This window comes from Nyctereutes procyonoides, unplaced genomic scaffold (genome assembly GCF_905146905.1).
Source record: "Nyctereutes procyonoides isolate TBG_1078 unplaced genomic scaffold, NYPRO_anot_genome, whole genome shotgun sequence".
NCBI lineage: Eukaryota > Metazoa > Chordata > Mammalia > Carnivora > Canidae > Nyctereutes > Nyctereutes procyonoides.
In genome coordinates this window covers 50,605,059-50,626,323 of record NW_026575043.1, presented here as the reverse complement: position 1 = coordinate 50,626,323, position 21,265 = coordinate 50,605,059, and the positions used below count along the sequence as shown (strand labels likewise).

General features: G+C 49.9%; 1 protein-coding gene across 1 annotated transcript; it reads right to left on the bottom strand.

Annotated features, from left to right (window-relative positions):
• Positions 1-5,168: 5,168 nt before the first annotated feature.
• HRK (harakiri, BCL2 interacting protein) lies at positions 5,169-20,971 on the bottom strand. The gene is made up of 2 exons (XM_055322961.1): positions 20,640-20,971; positions 5,169-5,938 (listed from the first exon to the last, which is right to left on the bottom strand). Exon 1 carries the CDS (start codon positions 20,969-20,971, stop codon positions 20,696-20,698), a length of 276 nt encoding a protein of 91 aa, XP_055178936.1. The 3' UTR covers positions 5,169-5,938; positions 20,640-20,695.
• Between the last annotated feature and the right edge of the window lie 294 nt (positions 20,972-21,265).

The following is a 21,265-nucleotide window of genomic DNA, read 5'->3' as shown; positions in this document are numbered from 1 at the left end:
GCTTACCATGGTGATTAACCAGAGGACAGACCCAGAATGTACGAGCTAATGATTCAAGGCGGGTTTGCCTGGGTGCCAGATTGTGAAGGACATTTAAAATGTAAATTAATAGCATTAGGTGACAGTGTGTGCTTCTCAGGACATGGATATGAAACCAAAACTTTGATGTCACAAAAACATCATCAGGCAGAACTTTTTTGTTGCAATTATTTGAAAATTAACTCAAATATGGCTTAAGTAAGAGAATGGCTTTATTTGGCTCATGTGACAGTATGGGCCTCGAGTATAGCTATGTTCAGGGGTTCTAGTGATAATAGAGTCATGTCTTTCCATCCCTCAATCCTGCTTTCCTCTAAGATAGGGTGATTTTGAGGCAGTCACTCCCCATGTGCCAGTAAGATGGCCTCCAAAAGCTCTCTGCTTCTGTTCTACCAGCTTAGCAACCCCAGCAAAGAGCTTCTGCTTCCTCAGAGCTACAGCAGGAATCCTGAGGCTGACTTGCTAGTTTGTCCCCAAACCAACCCCTATGGCCTTTGGGACTTGGCGTCCTGCTGGCCAGGACTGCATCAGGTGTTGAGCCCCGGCTGTGGGGACAGGGGTGTGTAGAAGGATAGGGTCAACACCTCTAAGTCACAAAGATGGAGAGTGAGGCAGGGGTGGGTCCCTAAGGAAAAAGAAAGCATTTACTATCTAGAAAAACCACCTGTCCCTAACTCACCATTCTTAGGAAAAGACTACAACTTGATTGCTCAGAGTATCTTAGACCAGGTAAATGTAGGTAAAAGGAGCCCACCAGAGAGACCCCTGTGCCCATGTTTGGAGACATCAGTCTGCACAGCCATTATAGCTTATATGCATGGCACCGTGCCTAAGTGATGGTTCTGTACACTGATCTTGAACTGTCAGGCGGGTTCCCTCAATGTCTTGGCCAACCCAAGGGTACTGTTTAGGCCAATCCTCCCCTTAGGGAGTTCTCAGAAATACCCTCAGAGAAGGGAGGTGAGTGTGGCCTCCTGCTCCAGGAAAGGTTGGGGTGTACAGACAGATCCTCCCATAATCTTTGGGGACCAATCTTTCAAAATGAAATGAAAACGCAAAGGCCTTTGGCTGGAAGCACACAACCAGTTTTTTAATAAAGTCATTACAAATATGTACAAAGCGTCTCCAAGGTATGAAATTCCTCTTACAAAAGAGCACAACAAACCAGCAAGGTTAGAACCCAGAATGGAATGTTCCCAAGCTTATTGCCTCTCTGGCTGAGCCAGAGGCCTCACCGAGGTTCCAAACACCTCCACAGCTATCCCTGTCACACACACACATAGACTCCTGGGCACTTATAGTGCAAAAGACTTAAGGGTTCCGGTCAGGGAGGGGACAGGAAAGAGGTAAGAAAAGCTTCCCATGTCCTAGGAAGTAAGTTGAACAGGCCCTGTTTGCAAACCAGACGCTCCTCCAAGGGACCTTAGAGAAATTAAGGACACAAATGGCAGGGCATAAATACATAAAATTGCCAACTCAACCAATCCAGCCTGTTCTGGAGTGTTCCCAAATGCAACACTCTCTTGCTCCCTGCTGGGCCCTAGGCTGTGCTTGCCCTTGAACTAGCAATGCTCTGGACCAGCTGAGGAGGGAATCCAGTGTGACAGAGCAGTTAGCTCATGGGTTTGCTTGGGGGGATTGGGGGGGTGGGTCATACAGTCCTGAGTTCAAATCTTGGCTTGGCCACTTCATTCTTTGTATGCAGCCTTAGGCTAAGTTGAAAACCTTTTGAGTCTCGGCTTCCTCAACTGTAAAATGGGAATAATAACTACTGTCTTCCAGAATGGGTATGAGGAATAACTGCAGAAACGTGTAAAGCACTCTCCACAGGGCTCAGGAGTGGTGAGCACGCTGTAGATGGTGGCTTTTGTTACTGCATGAAGCAGCAAGAAAGAGCTAGGCTTTTCATGCTGGGTGTCAGTTGAGATCACAGGCTTTTTAATTTCCTCCATGACTAGTAGTGCTCTGTAAATATAAATACTATAGAACCATCTGCCAGCAAGGCTTGGGGTGATAGGGATGGCCTGACAAATCTGTTAAAGACCATGAACCAGACTGGAAAGGGACAATTAGCATCATCTGGTTCCAGGCAGGGCTGCCCCTCCACACTCCATACATAAGTTTCTTCCCAGATGGGATTCTACAACCTGGCACATTGTAGGTGCTCAATAAATAGGTATTGGATGGAAAAAATTGCTATTTTAAAAAGAAAGTTTTGGTCTAAGCTTTAAAATGACACTTAATGACACCAACATCCTCCATCAGCTCCTATGGGACTAGGCTAGGGTGTTTAGCCTGTGCCCCCTCACCCTCCAAGCAACTTCTGACTCTGATTGGCCCAGGCTGACTTAAGGAAAGATTCAGAAAAGGAGTTGGTATCAACATAAAAAAAAATCTGCATTCTGATCACGGCAGCTTCTGATACCAGGTGGACACTCAAAAAGTCCACAGTGGCAAACCAGTGTCCCCAAAAGAGACTTGTGCAGGATCAGATATGGACTCTCACAGTTTCCCAACTAGGGGAAGTGATATTTTATCAAGGTCAGAAACATGATAATAGCACGAGATCTGCTACGTAAGTTGTGAAACCAAAGTCACAGTTTCATCAGTCTGTGACAATATTGTTTAAATCACCATTTTTTTCCATCAAAATAGAAAAGAATTTCTTAAATGAGACCACTGGGAGAAGTAGAAAAGAAGTCTCCAGTAGCTCAATGGAAGAGAGGAAAACAAAATGGGAATTGGGTTCTAGGAGAGGCTCATGGCCTAGGACCATGGACAGCAGCCAGAGAGGGAAATGGGCTTCCTCCTAGAAACCTGTTACTCCAGCTACATCTAGGCCAGGAGGAACATGAAATGGAATCCCAAATTTGAAATGGGGTAAGGAGATCCTACTTGCTTATGGGGGATGGGGAAAGAAGCTTCCAGAAGGGAACAGATCTAATTTGGAATGGGAATGTTAAAGTCCCAGGAGGCTCCTGTCCCTGTGGCTTCTGGACCCCCACCCTCTGAGAGCAACCAGTACCATCAGGAAGGAGGCCCTTCTGTTTGCTCCTCACCTCATTATGCAGCAGCTACCTAAACAATGATCTCAGAGGCCTCCCTCTGCTTTGCACGGACACGCGTGCGCGCACATACACGCACACACACACACACACACACACACACACTGCTGTCTGCTGAAACCCGATATGAGGTCTTTTTTAAAATTTATTTCAAAGCCTCCCTCCCTCTCCCTCTCTTCACAGACGCTCTGCAGTGAAGCTAATCAAAATCAATGACTCCTTGGCAGCCGGAGAAAAGCGGGGGAGAGAGGGAGGGATGGTGCCAGCACTTTGCACACTGTGGAAATATTTAAAAAAAAAAAAAAAACACCCCACTATCTCATGCAATCCAAGTAATGCAGCCTCAGAGACGGTGGAGACAATATATACATATATATCATGCTTCAATTTCCTAATACAAATGTCCATCAAGAAGTCAAATCTCATATAAAAACAAGCATTAAAAACAACCCCTTGTCAAAAATCGGGGCAGTCGAGAAGTGCACTCAAATTAATGATGTGCAAGAAAAAGCCAGGATTAGATAAATACACAGTTTCTATTAATATAAGAGAATATGTACAAGGGACTTGGCTATAAAGCTCCATCAGGAGGTCACGGGTGTCCAGTTCTCAGCAGTGTGGCTTCATTGAAATCAAAATTGCCCCAAACACCAACCCCAGCATTTGGAGTTTGGATCCTCCTGCGAAAATGTCAGAAGCTAGTAGGTAAGTCGGGGCTGAAAAAAGAGCTTCTCTGACATATCACCTCTCCCCTGTGTCTGGATGGTCAGTGTGGCCCTACTGCAGTGTTGAGGGTACAGCCTTAAAGCAGCAGAGTAGCTGTGATCACGTACCATTATAGTAATGAAAACCCCCTCCCCAGAAAATGGGCTGAGCCGGAAAGACTCTAGTGTTTGGCTCGGAAAGTGACAATACAGAGGCAGACACCGTGTTTCATATCATTCTAATTAATGTGCCTTCTTTAAGTTCGTGGCTTGGTGGGGATGTTGCCTGCTGCTCTCTGCAGACCTGCCCACACACTCATCCCCTGCAAACATAAATGTGGGGAGGGCCCCCCTCAACAAAAGGGAGCAAACTCTCCATTAACAAGCTTTCCTTTTGCACAAGCCTTCTGGAGGTGGAGGCGGACAGACTGCCCTCACCTTCAGTGCTTTGGGTTACATTTGTCTTTAAAGGGCTATTTAGGAAAACATAAGGCATGGAAAAAAGAAAGAAAGAAAGACAGCTCCCAGCTTGCAACAGCGCTAAAAGGTCCTGCATTCTAAAGGACCTGGCAATTTTCAACAAAGCCTGTGGGGAATAATTCAACCCCATGTCAACCTTAGCAACGGCTGATCCCTCTGCTGGCTTCTTAAAACTGCAAGGGTGTCTGCAAATCAGCCCAGTGGACCCCCTGTCCATAGGGACTGGGTGGTGACCTGCAGATCCAGCCTTGCAGAATGACAGTCTGATCCCCTCACAGTCTGGAGCACCACCACCTCAGCTTTGCACAGGGCACCGTGTGAGACCCAGCTCAGAGGAATAATACCTGGTGTTTTTTTGCATTTTAAAAAATAAAAGCAAAAAATAATAATTGCTCCCTGAAGAGGCTTTGCAGCCAACTCTCAGTCCAGCACACATCTTTTTTTTTTTTAAGCCCTTCTAGAAACTTATGAAAATAGTAGCTTATCCTGGGGGAAAAAAATCAGACCCTCTGTCAGTCAGTGAGATGCTGGTGCATTTCATTTAAATGACCCGCTCCCTCCCCCAGTGCCTCCTCCTATAAATCACCCTTGACCAGAACGTAGCCATTCCTTGGCTCTTTAATCCATAAAAACCTAAGCCCTGAAATCCCCTTGGGGAGTGGGGGAGGCCATGGGCTGAACTCCCAAGATACTTTTGCGGGGGTAGAGGACATAGCAAACAAGTCACATATGAGGTCAGCTTTCCGCCTCAGTAACCAGCAAGCCACTCCATACCATCCCTTCCCTCCCTCCCCGCCAGATCCCACGGTTTGCTCCAAAAAACGCCTCTGGATTTTCATCCCCACAGAGAAAGAGAAGAGACTCTCAAGTGGCACTTTTGCGACCTGTCCCTTTAAAAAGAGAATTTGAAACAGCAAAATAGAAATCTCTCTTGTCCCCTGGCCTTGCAGTCTGGCAACAGAACACCATGGCAGCACCGGCAAGAACACAGCACCAGCAAAATTTAAGTGAAGCACCAGAGACACCAGACTGGTAGGAGGAAAAAAAAAATCTCAATTGTCTTGATGTGACAGCAGGACCGTCTATCTACCTACATAGGTATAGAGAGACTAGGACTTGTCAAGACTTTAGAAATGGAGAATCCCAGACTGCCCCTACAGTGCTCCTCCTTGTCCTCCTTGCTTTTTCTCTATTTTGCCTTTTTGCAATTTCACCACTCACTCCACCAGCATCCCTCCCCAGGTGGTGGGTCAACTCTGGGGCTAACTCCCACCAGTCTTTGCAGATTTCCTAGGTACACAGTAGGCATCTCTCTTCCGGTGCCCCAGACACAGAAGCATCAAAGTTCACATGGGAAGGTGCAGAAAAGGGAGGGGACTGTGTCCTTGACAACACATGCACTGAGTAGTAATATTCATATTTTCTTTTTTTATATATATAGAGCTGTATGTAAATAGCATTGGGGTGTCTGTTTCTGCAGCTGGATATGCAAAGGGCTTCCCCAGTTCCTTTCCGCACACATTGCTACTATTGCTCCAGGCTCCTCTTCACTTCCTTCTCGAAGTGCCAACTGCGGCCTTTCAAGCTCTGGGCTCCCCCTCAGGAAAACGGGAACCAGCTTTCTCCAAGGACACAGGGTTTTTCACCAACCTGCAGAAATAAAGATTGGTATTTCGGTCAGTAGGCACGTGCAGACAGCTGCTGGGGATGACGTCAGTGCCTTGGGCTTCTGCACTGCCAGCCCCGAAATGTCCGGGAGGGAGGCAGAGGGGGATGGGAGAGAGCTGCTAGACACAAAGCTTTGATTTGGAGGAAGGGCTCCCCAGAAGCTAGATTTTGCACCCGCCCCCATCCCTACCATGGCCAAAGCCCTGTCCACACAGCAGCCATCCCTAAACAAACATTTGTTTGTGCACACACACACCCATTTCTGTTTTCAGATGTAGGCATCTTCTGTGATTAAAAAAGAGAATGTAGGGGCCCTGGGTGGCTCAGTGGTTGAGCGTCTGCCTTTGGCTCAGGTCGTGATCCCAGGGTCATGGGATCAAGCCCCACATGGGGCTCCCTGCAGGGAGCCTACTTCTCCCTCTGCCTATGTCTCTGCCTCTCTCTCTCTCATGAAGAAGTAAATAAAATCTTTAAAAGAGAGAGAGAGAATGTAGAACCACTCTGCCCCTTTGCTCCTCCAAATCAGGAACAGGACCTTCATCTATTCATTTCACAGATCCATACTCAAGGCAGGCTTATAGGATAGTCTCTGCTCTCATTTATTCATTCATTCCCAAAACATACCAAGAATCATGTTAGGTGTCACAAACCCAATGACATAGCTCTTGCCCTTTAAGGGGTTCAGAAACCAACAGAAAGAGATAAGAAGAACTTGATATCAAGGACATTGTCGTGAGAAGAGCAGTCTGGATAAACACGAACTATGGGAGCCCAGGAGGGAAAGGGGGAGTCAGAGCCCTTAAGAGAAAGAGTACTGAGCGATGCTAGGAAATTAGCCAGGATAAGATGAGGCATTCTGGGAAGGGCAGAAAAAACAGTGCTTACCCCCGAGAATTGAAAAACATATATTTGTACAAAAACTTGCGCATCGGTATTTAGAGCAGCATTATCCATAATAGCCAAAAAGTGGAAACGACCCCTAAGTCCATTGACTGATCAAAGCGGGTATTTCCATTCAATTGAGTATTGTGCAGCCATGAAAAGGAGGTATGGACACACTATAACCCGGATGAGCCTTGAAGTCATTATGCTAAATGAAAGAAGCCAGACAGAAAAGATCACATACTGTACGGTTCCAACGTATGACAGGTCACCAAGAGACAAGTCTTTAGGGACATGAAGTAGATTAGTGGTTGTCCAGGGCTGTGGGGAGGAAGGAGTGAGGGAGTCACCACTAGTGGGGATAGGGTTTCTTTTGGGGATATGAAAATGCTCTAAAATCGATTGTGGGGATGGCCGCACAACTCTGGAAATACAATAGAAACTACTGAGTTGTGTACTTCAAAAGGATGGATTTTCTGGCAGGTGAGTTACATCAGGAGGAGGAGGAAGAGGGAGCAGAGGAAAGGGATGGGGGAGTGGCAGGGACAAAGGGAAGAAGCAGGACAGAGGAAAGAACAGAGCAATGAAATACCCCCACTAGGTCAAGGTGCTTGATGAGACTCCAGCAAAGCCTGGGCGATGGGGCGGGGAAGGGGTGAGGCCAGAGAGTTAGCACGGGCAAGAAGTTCGCAGAGGACGGCACGTTGGTCCAGAGCAGGGGGTATGAGAATTGCCATGTGAACAGGACAGACCAAGTGGTGTAGGAGACAAAGTGGGAGAGAGATCACTTTCTGAACTGGAGAGAATCCGGGATATCGACCTGTATGAACAGCACTAATGGGTTTTCCTGCTGGGTCTGGTCAACAGAAGGCCCCGATGGGGTAGGAGTCCAGGGTGTGTACTCCCCCAGCTCCCATTCTGTGGGGCCCCAGTGCCTGCTGGGCTAGACTCTGGTTGCACTCCAAGTCCCCCTCCAGGCTCTGGTTCCTACTCCCTCACCTCAACCCTCCAGGCAGGGGTGGACGGCTCTCCTCTGTGGCCTGCCCGGTGGTGCTGCATTACTCCTCCCTGCTTTCCTAAACCCTGTCTACATTCGGTCACCGAAACTTCACTAAACTCTTCTCTGATTACTCAGCTTGGGGAGGGACTCTCTGCCTCTTACTTGTACCCTTAATCAGTATGTATGACCGTGTGAACCACATGAGTTCCAATCCCATGGACCCCTGAGCTGACACGAGGATCCAAATCAGTGACCTCAGTCCTTTTGTTCTGTCCTGCTCAGGTGAAGGCAAAAAGACCTTTACGACCACCTAAGCCCCGATTCTCCTTCTATTCCATGAGAGCAAAGGAGGACATCTGCATTACTGTGTTGCCGCCCTGGGTTTTCATGGGATACTGACGCAGTCATCCACTAACTCAGTTGATAAACACACTCAATTTGGTTTATGAAAATCGCTTTTGTAAACTCTAAAAAACTCACGTTGTTGGTGCCTAGTCACACTGATCTTCAAAGGTCAGTGGAACCCTGCGGCACTAGCCTAAGATAATCACGCTGCCTTGAGCATGCACAGAAAGGAAGGATGGAGGGAAAGAAAGGAATCACACCTATGTGCTACCGAGCGTGTTGACTTTGTGCTGAGCATTCCTCTGGACACTAGATGAGGCCCCAGAGCCTGCCCTTGATTTGCCTCCAGCCTTTCTCGGGGAGATGTGACATCCCAGAGGCCAGAACGGCGAAGACCACTGTCCATAGCTGTATGGACAGCCCAGGAGTCAGGATGTGGCTGTGCTCACCAGGAAAGCTTCTGAGAGGAACCACGATTCGAACTGGGTCTTTAAAAGATGCATTCATATTTTTTTTTCAATAACTGGAAGAAGGAAGGATCATTTAAGTGGGGAAAGGGCCAGAGCAAAGCACAAGGGCAGTGACACATACAGCTCAATCAGGGGATCATGATGATCAGGGACCTACATCCCAAAGTTGTGCAGAGTGAGGCTGTGTAGATGTGTCAGTCGAATGTTGGTGATGAAGGGAAAATGATGATGGTATCAGGAGAGGTAAGAGAACTCTACTTTTATGGCACTGATCAGCTCCATCCATGGGAGGAATGGAATTTTCTTGCAAAAGTAGGTAAAGGATTTTCACTTTTCCTTCCTGCAAATCATTAAACCTATAACGAGTCAAATTTCTAAGAGCTTCCAAGAGCAGCTACATGGACCAACTGGGCACCTGTTTATGTCTTGGTGGCAGGTTGGTGTCCGTAGTGACAGATGGACATTAGAAGCACGCCTCTGTGCAGCCAGTGGATGCCATGTCACCTCACCCTACATGGTGGGCACCTGCACATATACTTCTGGGGATCTTAAATGTGACACGGTAGGCCAGGAAGCTTGCCCACGGAAGTAGTCACCTAAATATGCACAAGAGTGTTCCTTCCAACTTTATTTGTAATAGCAGTAGTCTGGAAACATCTTGTAAGTGCATCGGTGGGAGACTGGATTAACACATTAAGCTACCTGTGTGTTAGAAAGAGGCAAATCTAAATGTACTATGGTTCTTTTATTTTAATATTTTTATTTATTTATTTATTTATTTATTTATTTGGGGGGGGGCAAGAGACGGAGAAAGCCCCTAAGGGTGCTATGAATCTTAATTGAAAAGAGCAAATGGCCAAACAGCATGATCCCAGATCTTTTTTCCTTTAATGAATATGTATATGTGTATGTGCCTATCTACATATCCATATAAAGAGGCGTACAGATATGAAAAATAGTGTAATGGTTAAGAGCCCAGGGGCCCCTGGGTGGCTTGGTTGATGAAGTGTCCAACTCTTGATTTTGGCTCAGCTCATGATCTCGGGGTTGCACAATCAAGCCCCGTGTCAGGCTCTGTGCTGAGTGTGAAGCCTGCTTAAGATTCTCGCTCTCCCTTTGCCCCACCCCTCCTGCTCTCTCTCAAAAAAATTTTTTTTAATAAATAAAACTATGGTTGACCCTTGTACAAGGTGGAGGTTAGAGGCACTGACCCCCCACACAATCAAACCCCCCCCATAACTTTTGGTTCTCCCAAAACTTAAATACTAATAGCCTACTGTTGACTAGAAGCCTTGTTCATAACATCAACAGTCAATTAACACATATTTTGTATGTTCTATGTATTATATACTGTAATTCTTGTAATCAAATAAGCTAGGAAAAAGAGAACATTATTAAGAAAATCATGTTGGAGAAAATACATTGCCAATACTGTCCTATATTTATTTTTTTTTTAAACTCTGCATATAGGTGAACCCATGCAGTTCAAGCCCATGTTGTTAAAGGGTCAGCTGTATTTTTAAGAAATAAAGTCCACCACCCCCTCTGAGCCAGTGTTCTGCCCCTGATATGTTTTTCCTCAAACTTGGCTCATAAAAAACTTTCTCAAATGCTGACTCACAACCAAAGCTCACAGCTGAAGAGAGCCATGACACTTTGCCTTTTAAAAAAAAAGTCCCTATTTCCACTTGGCACCCACAGTGTGGAGGGGGCAGGTGGGCAAAGGGGAGAATGTGGAACATCAGGGCCCTACCTCCCTGGAGCACCGTGCTATTACCCTGTTGTGGGTGCAAAGGTAGGAAGCTGTGAAGGCAAGCCCCACTGCAGCAGTAGATCAAGCCAGAGGCTTGCTCCCTTGTTCCTGTATCTGAGATGAGGACTCTTGGGTCCCCTCCTAAGAGGTCTCAACATTTAATTAAAAAAAAAAAACAATAAACAGATCTTTTTTTGGTCTTGCTGTTTGCACAAGTGTTAAGTTACAAATTCAAACAGCAGAGGAGAGAGAAATAAAGGGAAAGCCCCTGTCACTCCACCCGCTAAGCCTCCCAGAATATTTTCTGTGCATTTACTGACACCGTGTCTCTCCCCCTCATCCTTATGTCCCCAGAGCCCATCATAATGCCCTGGCCAGAGTAGGTGCTCATTTCAACCTGCTGGGTGAGAGTGGATATGTGAGCAAGAGAATAATGGTGGCAACTCCCCCACTCTCTGTCCTTGGTTTCAGGGAGCTGGTTTTGACTGTGGAGTTTAGACAGGACCAGCAGTTGATCCTAGCACCTAAGAATCATGGGGACAAAGGTCTCCATGCAAATCTTCCTAGAGGGGTCACTGCTCTGGTCTGTGTCTCCAGTCTCCATCCCTGAAGTTCATCATGCTGCCCACTTAGGAAGGTAGGTGCTGAGGAGGTAGGATAAGGGGATTGAAAAAGCAGAAGGCTAGGGCTCCTGGATGGCTGACTCTTCATTGGGCATCTCTTTGTTTCAGCTCAGGTCATGATCTCAGGGTTCTGGGATCGAGCCCCATGTGGGGCTCTGCACTCAGCTGGGATTCTGCTTGAGATTCTCTCTCTCCCTCTGCCCCTCCCCACCTGCTCATGTTCTCACTTGCTCTTTCTCTCAAATGAATAAATTTTGAAATTTTAAAAATCTTTTAAACAAACTCACCAACATGAGTGGGGGAGGGGCCCAATGCGGGGCAGGCATCCCAATGAATAAATCTTTTATAAAAAGAAAGGAAAAAGCAAGAGGCTGGATCTGAGGCATGTGAGAGAGGAAGAGGCCATTTGGCAGCTGCTGGAAGGGATGGTGGCTCCCCTGTGCCCAGAGCCCAGCTAGTAGTGAAGAGTTATCGTTGCCTCAGTGAGTGGTCATCAGTGCCTCAGTGAGGGGTTACCAAGCTCATCACTGAGTGGTCATCAGTGCTTCAGTGAATGGTTATTGATTACGTAAAGTCTGTGAGGAGAGAGCAGAGAACTGAGAGCTTCTGCCCACTATGAAATTATAGCAGATGGACTTTGAATGCACACTAACTGGACTTCCAGAGGGTAGCACTGAGATCTGGGAGGCAGCAGAGGATGGACACCAAATCAAATGGGCAGACCCTTCTTAAAGTAGCCTTGCTGATGTTTCCCACATTATAACATGCTCGTTCTTTGACCCAATAACTTCACTGCTAGGAACTTCACTTTTTTTTCTAGTTGCAAACTTGTCCAAACAAGAATACACCTGGTTCATACTCTTAGAAAATGAGAAACAACCTAAATGCCCCTGGGGAGGTGACCAAATAAGTGAATCATGGTTTATCCAACAATGGAACACCATGCAGCCATTAAAAAGGATGATGAAACCTTTCTTTGTTGACATGGGAAGAGATCGGCAATCTATTTTTAGTGAGAAAAAGCAGATTACAGAACAACATGAACAGATGATCTCACTTATTTAAAATAGGGTATGTGTGTGGGTGTGTGTATGCATCAAGGGATGTCTGGCCAAGTGGTCCCCTAAATAGCAGGGGTTGCAAATTTAAATATATGCATGGATCCAGTGAAGTGTGCCCAGGAGAGGTCAGGGTAAGCAGAGAATCTGTGTCCCATCTAAAGGGGCTTCTGATACTCATCCAAGCCTTTGCTATCACATGGGAATACAGACCCGGTCTTTTCAGATCTTTCCATTTGTTTAAGAAAAACTAGAAATACGGGCTTCTACAAGAATGTGCCTGATGTTTCAGTGCTGGGGGGACATGTGAGTCAAACAAAACCCAACTGGCAGGCCTGATTTAGCCGGAAGACCACCCGGCTAAAGGTTGGCTAAGATTGGAACCCTTGACTAGACACTGGGACACTCTTAGATAGAGTCAGCTGGCATTGAAAGGCACCTCAGCAGCTATCTCTGTGCCTCAGTTTCCCTCTCTGGAAAGTGAGGGACTTGGATCAGCTGGTCTCTAAAGTCCTGTGTAGCTCTGGCTGTATTTCTAGAATGGTGACCTTTTGGATCATAGATCGTTTGAGGATTCGACCAAAGTCTTGGTTTCTCTCTCAAGTAGGAAGAAACACAGAAGTATGAAATTGGCCAATGTTTTGTGTAATATTGGGGGGATCCTAAATTCCTTGAGGCCTCCCCGAATTCATTCATTTATCTATCCACTTATTCATTCATTTATTCAGTAGTTACTGGATGTCTGCTCTGTGCTAGTCACCATGCCCAGCTTGGGATATAGTGATGGGCAAAATCAACATGATTGGTGCCCTAACGGGATGTGGAGGCCAGTGTCTCCCAGGTTGGGAAATCCTGTCCTGGAGGTTCCCCCACCCCTGGTACAGAAGCCTAAGCAGGCTGCTTGTGAGCCACAATGCAAGACTGGGAACTGCTCCAAATAAAATGCTCTATAAAGTCTCCTATGAGTTCCCGCCATCCTATGAGTATGGGCTCACAGACTGAATTTTATCACAAATAAGAACAATACGTATCCCATACTACCATCTATCACATTCTAACATTTTTCTGAACATCAGTGACGTGCCCCCATTCTGCTCAGAAGGTAAAGGGACAGTTGGTAAATGGCAGCCTCTGGGCCTGATCCAAAAGTCAGCCTGACTCCAAAGTTCATGTCACTTTCCACCACAGACATTTTAAGCTGTCCTGTCTCAGCATAAAATCTGGGTGAATCAGATAATGGTTAAATTCTCAGAATCAAGACTTGGGCCCCATGGTGTGCCACCGAAAATATTTTACATCTGGGCTGTCTTTGAAAGTGGTACCTCTTCTTAAATCCATCCCATTGTCCCTGACACATTCCTACTCTCTGAAGACCTCCCCCTGCCCAAAGCTAAGTTTCCCCATCATCAGTATGAGCGGTTTTCAGTATTTATTAAGTACCATGTGCTAGATCCAAGAATATCAGATGTACACAGTACCTGGCTGTACCACGGTGATAGGCAGAGCCAGGCAGGCAGGGGAAGCTCTCCAAACCCTTAGTAACATTGCTCTGACTCAGAGCTTTTCTCAACATTGGGATGGGCATGCATGGAGTCATCTGCACTCTCAGGCATTCCAGCAATAGCTGGAGGTGTGTTCCACAAAGAACATTCCACACACAAAAATCCACAGATTCAGCTGAGGATGGCGACAGCCAACTCAAGAGGCCAGTGACATAACTGAGACATGGCAGTAAATGGCAATTTTTGTCTAGAAAGCCCTTCTGGACCTGTACCACAAGGCTTTATGCCCTTTAGACAACTGTTACAATGAAAGAATGTTGACATATGCTTTGATAGCATACAGTTGACTTGGAGCCATTTTTAAGAAAATCATCCATGGGGATGCCTGGGTGACCCAGTCGGCTAAGTGTCTGCCTTCAGCTTAGGTAATGATCCCAGGGTCATGGGATCCAGCCCCACATGAAGTTGGGCTCCCTGCTCGGTGGGGAGCCTGCTTCTCCATCTGCACCACTTGTGCTCTCCCTCTTTCTCTCTCAAATAAATAAATAAATAAAATCTTTAAAAGAAAAGAAAATTATCCACGATGTGCCCAAAGAGTTATACGCAAGGATGCTCACCATCATTTTGGAAACAATCTAAATGTCCAATGGTAGTGGATTGGGAAGGTAAATGGTGGAAGAGCCAAATCATGAAATAGCAAGCAACTCTAAGTGTGTCATAGAAAATATTACAGGGCATAGAGAAATGTCTGTGCTATAATGGAAAAGTCAGGTTACAGATAATAAATATCTAGAGCGAGTGATTCCATTTGTTGAAGTCCCCATCGGTGCATTTTTTGAAAATGGAAAGAAGCCTATAGAAAAGTTAACAGTGAGCAGTAAGATAAAAACAATCGACAAAAATGGTCTTTTATTCAGCATTTTCCAAGTATTTAATAAGGAACTTGTAATATTTTTTGTAATCCACAAAAGGCTATTTTTAAAAAGGGAGAGGATATCACATAAAATTTCCCAAAGTAATTTCATTCCATCTTGCCCAAGTCTGTGGTCTACGGAGCAAAGGTTCAATGATGGCAACACTCTGTGGGGGCAGCCAATTTTCTCTCCATGGGAGGGTAAAGGACATTTCTCCATCCCTGGGCATCCAGCCATAATAAAAGGATTCATCTCACTGTTGTGGGTTAAAACAGAGATCCCTCACCCAATAGCAGGGGCACCAGTTTAGGGCAGGAAGGAGACAGGGAGATGATGCTGAGTTGAATGGTAACATTCCTTACGTGATGGAAATCCAGCCAGTATCTACAACATTCTAAGGGTGAAGAGGGCTGAGTATCGATGAGCTGGTACAGGAATCAGGACCTCTCAGATCCTGGCAGGAGATGAACTAGTTCATTTCCACTGAGAGGCTGGGGTGAGAGTCTAGGAGCATCTGAGGCCAGGACCTGAGACTCATTGATCCCTATATCCCTGCATCCTGGCACCTGGCTCCTAGCTGGTGCGCAATGCATTATGCAAGCGCATGATGATGGAATAGTCCTCTTTACTGCGTCACATAATCCCCCTGCCCTTGTGAAGTGCCTGCTCACACACCATCTGCACTATGGATCCCGTTACTGATGAAAGTCTCTATGAGCTTGGTTTTCTCACCCTCTTCTTCCTATTGAGCTTGGAACCAAACTCAGCCTTCCTACCATGGCCTCATCTAGCCACTCCCTGCCTCTCAGACTTCTTCCCCAAGTTCATGTGGCTTAGCCGCACTACTCGGGGTTCTTTCTCCCTCAAACACACCTTGCTAAATCTCACCTCCCAAGCACTGGACTTGCTGTCATCTGGCCAGAACACCTTTCTTGCAAATCTTCACGTGACCAGGTCCTTGTCATTCAAGTCACCAATCTCCTGACTCCTCCTGAAAGTGGCCATCCCTAACCACTGCAGGTAAGGAGTCCCCTGGGCTCTCTATTACATTCCCTTCCTGTAATACCTTCAGAGTCCTTGGCACTTTCTGAAATCATCTCTGTGTTAGATTGTGTAATCCAATGGCCACATCATCTCCTGTCCCACGTGCTATTCTAGAACTTTGTCACCACCCCACGGAGTGGTATCTAATTCCACTCCGCTTGAATACGGGCTGGCTTGTGACTTACTTCTAACCTAAATGACTTCTGAAGCTGGATCAGAAAGGGCAAAGCAGCTTCCCCCTGGTCCCCTGGAAGCTTGCTCCTGGAGCTCTGAGTCACCAGCTCAGAATCTAAGCACCATGAAGCTGCCATGCGGTGGAAAAGCCCAGGCCCCAGAGGGGGTGCAACAGGGGGTAGCCCCTGCTACCTCCTCCCCATGCCCACCATGATTCCAGCCCCCAACCAGCCTGGAGCAGAGACAGGTCACCCCTACTATGCCATATCTGATTTCCTAACCCATAGGATATATAAGCATAATCAGACAATTGTTTGAAGCCACTAAGCTTTGAAGTAGTTACAGAGCAACAGTAACCAGAACAATCTTTATTAACTTATCTGTCTTTTTCCACTAAAATGTACATGAGGAGAGGACCTCATGTATCTTGATCCTTCCTGTGTCCACAAAGTCCTTCATCCCGTAGGTACTCAATAATGAATAGCTGAGTAAGTAGAAGCAGCTGAATTTGGAAATACCTATCTTTCATGGTTGCTGATTGATTGATTAATTGATTAATTACATAGTTATAGTTATTATAGGCCTACTATGTGACAAGGAAGTCACATACGGCGGGGCATCCCATTGTTCCCATGAAATCCTATCACACACAACACTGGTGATGACCACAGGGGAAATAGAAGTCCCCCCTTCTCCCCTCCCTTCCCCCAGTAGCAGTCTGAAGAGCCGACCGGACTGTGAAAAGTCAGAGGTTGCCAAATCCGCCCAGCCCACATCTGGGGGTGTATTTAATTATCCCCGGGTGCAGCTGTTTTTACATTGACAGCTCAGTCACTTGTGCCCTGGCCTCTCACTAGGCAAGCGGGTGACTCCAGACAGGGACCATGTGGTGGGAAGGCTGCCAAGGTCCTGCACATCTGGCCCCTTCCCGGGGGGTACCTCCCCAACAGCTGTCTCCTTCCTTTTGGATTGCTCCCTCCCCTGGCCTAGGCTTTCAAGCTCTAGAAGTAATCTTGGCAGGGGTGCAGTAGGCCGGGTGGGAGGCTGGAGGGATGCACCTCTCGGTTTAACTACTTAGGCCCCAAAGTACCTGCCAAGAACCAGTTAGCATGTCTGGCTGGCAGGCCAGGCCGTCATTAATTCATTAAAGCAAGCTGTGCCGGCCCATTATCTCCCTGTTGCTGACCAGTCGCGCCTCCTGGGCCTGCAGAGTCTTCTTCCTCCCCTTCTTCTTCCCCCTTCTTCTTCGTCCCAAGGTGAGATCTGCACACTGTGGGCCCCTTCTCACAGCCAGATTCCCTGGCTGTACTCTCTCCCTCCCTGCCCCCTCCCAAGGCACAGTTCTCCCTGCCTCCCAGCCTCCACCAGCCAGTGCTCACCAGAAAGCATCTTTGTTCCCTCTCTCCCATCTTTGCCGCGCAGTGACTGGTTAAATCCCACCCATCTTCCTCTTGGCCTCCCCCAGCCTCCAAGGAGCCTCCCCTGAGGCTCTAGCAGGAAGGGAATCTCTCTAGTGCAGGAATTCATAGCTCATAGCCCCCTCTGCTTGCTGCCTGGTGTCTTTTCCTCCCTTGCCCCCCACCCCAAGTCATCTGGGGGGCCGTGTGCTCAAAAACAGAAACTCCAATTCCATTTCTGATGTTGCCACCAGTCCTTTGGGACTCCAGGGAACCCTCTCTGCCTCCGTTTCCCCTTTGAAATAATAGGAATGGCATTACCCATTTCAGAACATCCTCTGATGAGTGAACTAAGTGCCAGGCACTGCACTGGGCACTTTAAATGGATGCTCTCCCATCAGACTTCCAACAGTCCTAGAAGAGGTACAGCTCCAGTTTAGGCTCAGAAAGGTTACGGTTCTTACCGAAGGTCACACTGCCAGCAAGTTCCTGGGCTGGGACTTAAATCCAGTTCCATCTGATCCCTAAACCCATGCTTTTTACCACTGGACTGTCCTGGCCCATCTGGCCTTGATTCCCCAAGAGGTCACACAGGGATGGTGGGGAATTGCCTCCTAACAAAGGCAGAGTGTTGTCTGCTTTGGGAAAGAAATATATTAAGTGCACAATCATAAGCATGGGAGCTCACATTTAAATACTTCTTATGCATCTGGCACTGTCGTAGAACTCTCTAGATGTGAATGCATTTCACCCTCTTAACAGCACTTTTGCCATTAAGTACTATTATTGCCCCCATTTTAAATATGGGGAAAACTGAGTCTCGCATGTGTTTGTTTATTTAAGGATGACTTCTGAAAGAAGTATTGCTGCCTCACAGTGGAGGCTCAAAACCAGTCTGTTGACACTGTTGCCCTGCCTATAGTCAAGTTCACCCTAAACACCTAAGAGAATTGCCTGCCCAATAGGGCTGGCTCATGCCTCCCTGAAATACATAAGGTATCCTCTGAGCACTCCCACTTCCCCACGGTAGGAAAAGTGGAGAGGACCACACACGGAACTCAACACACTGTCTTCCTCCAGTGGATTTTCCTTCTTTCCCGTCTTCCTAACTTAGCAGAGAGGCTGGGAAAAGACGGGTTTCCCCCAATTAAGTCAAACGCAAAGCCCGAGCTGCAGGCAGGAGGTGGCTGCAGGCAGGAGGTGGCGGCCGGAGATCTTGAGGTCTGGGACAGGCAGGGAGGCGGGGAGCCCAAGCCTGGTGAAGCCCAGGGCGGGAGCGCAGGAATCGCGCGGTACATAACTCCACGCGTGTCCCGGGGGAGGGAGGCGCGGCGCTGCAGGAAAGCTGAGCCGGGCATTCGGGGGTTAGGGCACGCGAGGAGGGAGCACCCGGGAGGGTGTGGCTGCAGGGGACGCAGGCGGGGCCCCGCCGGAGGTAGAACAACCCGGGAGTGGCCTGGGGTCGAGAGGCAGCCGGGAACTCTGGGGCAGAAGCAAAGTGAGGAGGGAGCAATAAAGTGTAGGGCGCCGACGATCTGCAGTAGCGACACTGCTGTCGGAGCCCTCCCCTGCCGCGTGGGACCCCGGCTCCCAGCTCCTCCCGCGCCCCGGGTGCAGAGGGGCGCCCCCGGTCCTCCCGCGCGCGGCCCCGGAGCACCCGGAGCCCCGACGCGCACAGGTCTGTTCTACCCCGGGGTGGGCGCCCGGCCTCGCGTGCACCGCCCTGTCTGTCCTGGGAAGGGAGCGCCCTCCCAGCCTCCCTGCACCCCGAGACCGCGGCAGGCCTTGCCCTCGCCGTCCTCCTGGGTGCCTCTCGCTCGCATCTTGCTTCTAATTCACATCCCCACTATCTTGCGACTTGTCCTGTCTCTTCTTCTCCAGGTGCTCCGTCTTCCTTTCCTGGTCTCACTGTCCGCTTTTTCTTTCCCTCTCCTTCCACTTTCTTTCCGCCTCCCCTTAAATTCCAGGCTGTGGGCTTCGCGTCTCCCGCTCGACTCCCTGTTTCTGCTCCTCCCTCCGCCCCCCCCCCGCCCAACGCCCCGTCCAAAATGTTGTTCCTGCCCCTGGGATCCTGTCCCAGCCCCAGCCGGGTCCCCTCCGGCCAAGGGCAGCCCCTCTCCCCGGACGGGGAGTAGCGGATGGGACCTCCGGGAGGGAGCCGGGCAGAGAGCGCCCCGAAGCACGCACCTCTCTTCGCCAGCGCCCGAGCTGCGCCGGCCCACGCGACATCTGTCGCCCGCGCTCCCGGCTCACACCCCGCGCACCCCCGCAGCTCCCCGGGCGCTGCCACCCCCCACGCTCCGGCTGCCGCCTCTCCCCGCGGGCGCCGCGCCAGCTTCTCAGGGTGTCGGTGCACGGCGCGGCTCGGCCCCGGGGCCGAGCGCTCGGCATCTGTGGGTGGGGGCACCCTGGGGCCGTGGCTTTCTCACCTTCGACCTCCACCTTCCAGCCCTAGACCCACCTGTGGTGAGCTCAGGCTGATTTTCTCTCCTTCTCATTCTCTGCCGCTCTGCTCTGTTCCAGAATCTGAGAAGACAATCCCTTACACGTTTGCTCCCCTAGGCGCACAGCTGGTGCTCAATAATTCCCCAACCCCAAGGGCCCAGTGCTCCGAGGATGCTCAGTACCGTTCTCCCACTGGGACCAAACACAGTGGGTGCTCAATCCTGACTCTCCACGCCCACCAGCACGCAGCGCCCAGCATACCGCAAGCTTTCAAACATTCCGTCCCTGAACACTGACGGCCTAGCACCCAGAAGGAGCTCGATAAATGCTCTCTTATAAAGCCTCCCCCTTGGGGCTTCCCTAACAGCCTCAGGTCTCAGCCCACTTTGGGGGCACCTCCTTCTCCATCTCAGTTCCAACCTTCCGGTGGAGAGGAGGCCCAGCTCCAGAAACGGGACACCTCGTTGCAGAAGGAGTGAAGAAGTTGGCAAAGCGGAGGAAAACTGTAAAGTGCGCGGGCCGTGGGGGAAAGACGGCTCCGGCGGAACCCTGGAAATCCAGAGAGGCACTCGGGGAGACGCGGGGACAGAGGGACGAGGGAGGTGCCGCTAAAGAAGTGGGTTCGGAGCCTGTGGCGACTTAGGAGCTGCAGATGGCTCGCAAGAGGACGGGGGGCGGGGGGGGGGGAACTTGCCTCGAATCCGCGATGGATGATAATTCTTTGGCTTGGCTTGTAACTGCGTCCTCACTGCAAACACACTTTTTACTCGCAGTGCGTGTTTACTTGGGGATGATGGAGGCTAAAGTTCCCCCGCCCGCCCCAAAGCCATCCCGCTGGAGAGAGTGGCAAGAGGCGCTCAAGGAGTGGAGAGAAGAGGCCCGAAACCGCGGACCTGGCCCTCAGAAGGAGCGATGGGACCCGGACGGGAAGGGGCCGGCGATCCCGGCGCGAGAAGGGAGCAGAGGGGCACGGAGACGCGAAGAGAAGAAAGCAAAGGCGTCCGCCGCCCTCGCGCCCCCAGGCCGCGCGGCGTGCCCAGCCCCCGGCCCCGCGCGCCCGGCGCCCGCTCGCGTACCTGTTGCTCTCTCCGGCTGGGTGTCGGCTCCGGCCCCACCAAGAAGCCCCGCGTTCCTACAAGTTCCGCCTGCCGAGCAGCCAGGCCGCCAGCGCCGCCACCTGCGCGGCCGCGCACAGCCAGGGCCAGTAGGTGGGGAGCGCGCGGGGCGCTGGCGCCCTCCGGCTCCGCGCGCGGCGCCGCCACATGGTGCGCTGGTGCAGCTCGTCGCCGAGCGCCTTGAGCCGAGCGGCCGTGAGCTGCGCGGCGGACGAGCGCAGAGCCAGGCGGCCCGCGCTGCAGGCGCACACGGCCGGGGGCCCGCGGCCGCGGTGCAGGGGGCACGGGCACATGACCGCTCGCCTCGCTCCCTCCCCGCGCTCGGGCCGCCCCTCGCCTCCGCTGCCTCCGGCCTCCGCGCCTGCCTCCGCCGCGCTCCAGCCGCCGGGGGCCTCCCCTGGACACCAAGTTTCTCCTTGTGTTGTGCGTTTGTTGTGCTGACGGCGCTATTATTAATTAAAGTGTCACATGGTGGAGGGGGGCGGGGAGGGCGCGGGGAGGGGGGTTACATCATCCGGCCCCCGGGGGGGGGGCTGCAGGCAGAAGAAACCGAGAGGTAACTTTTAACCCTAGCGGCGCCGGCAGCG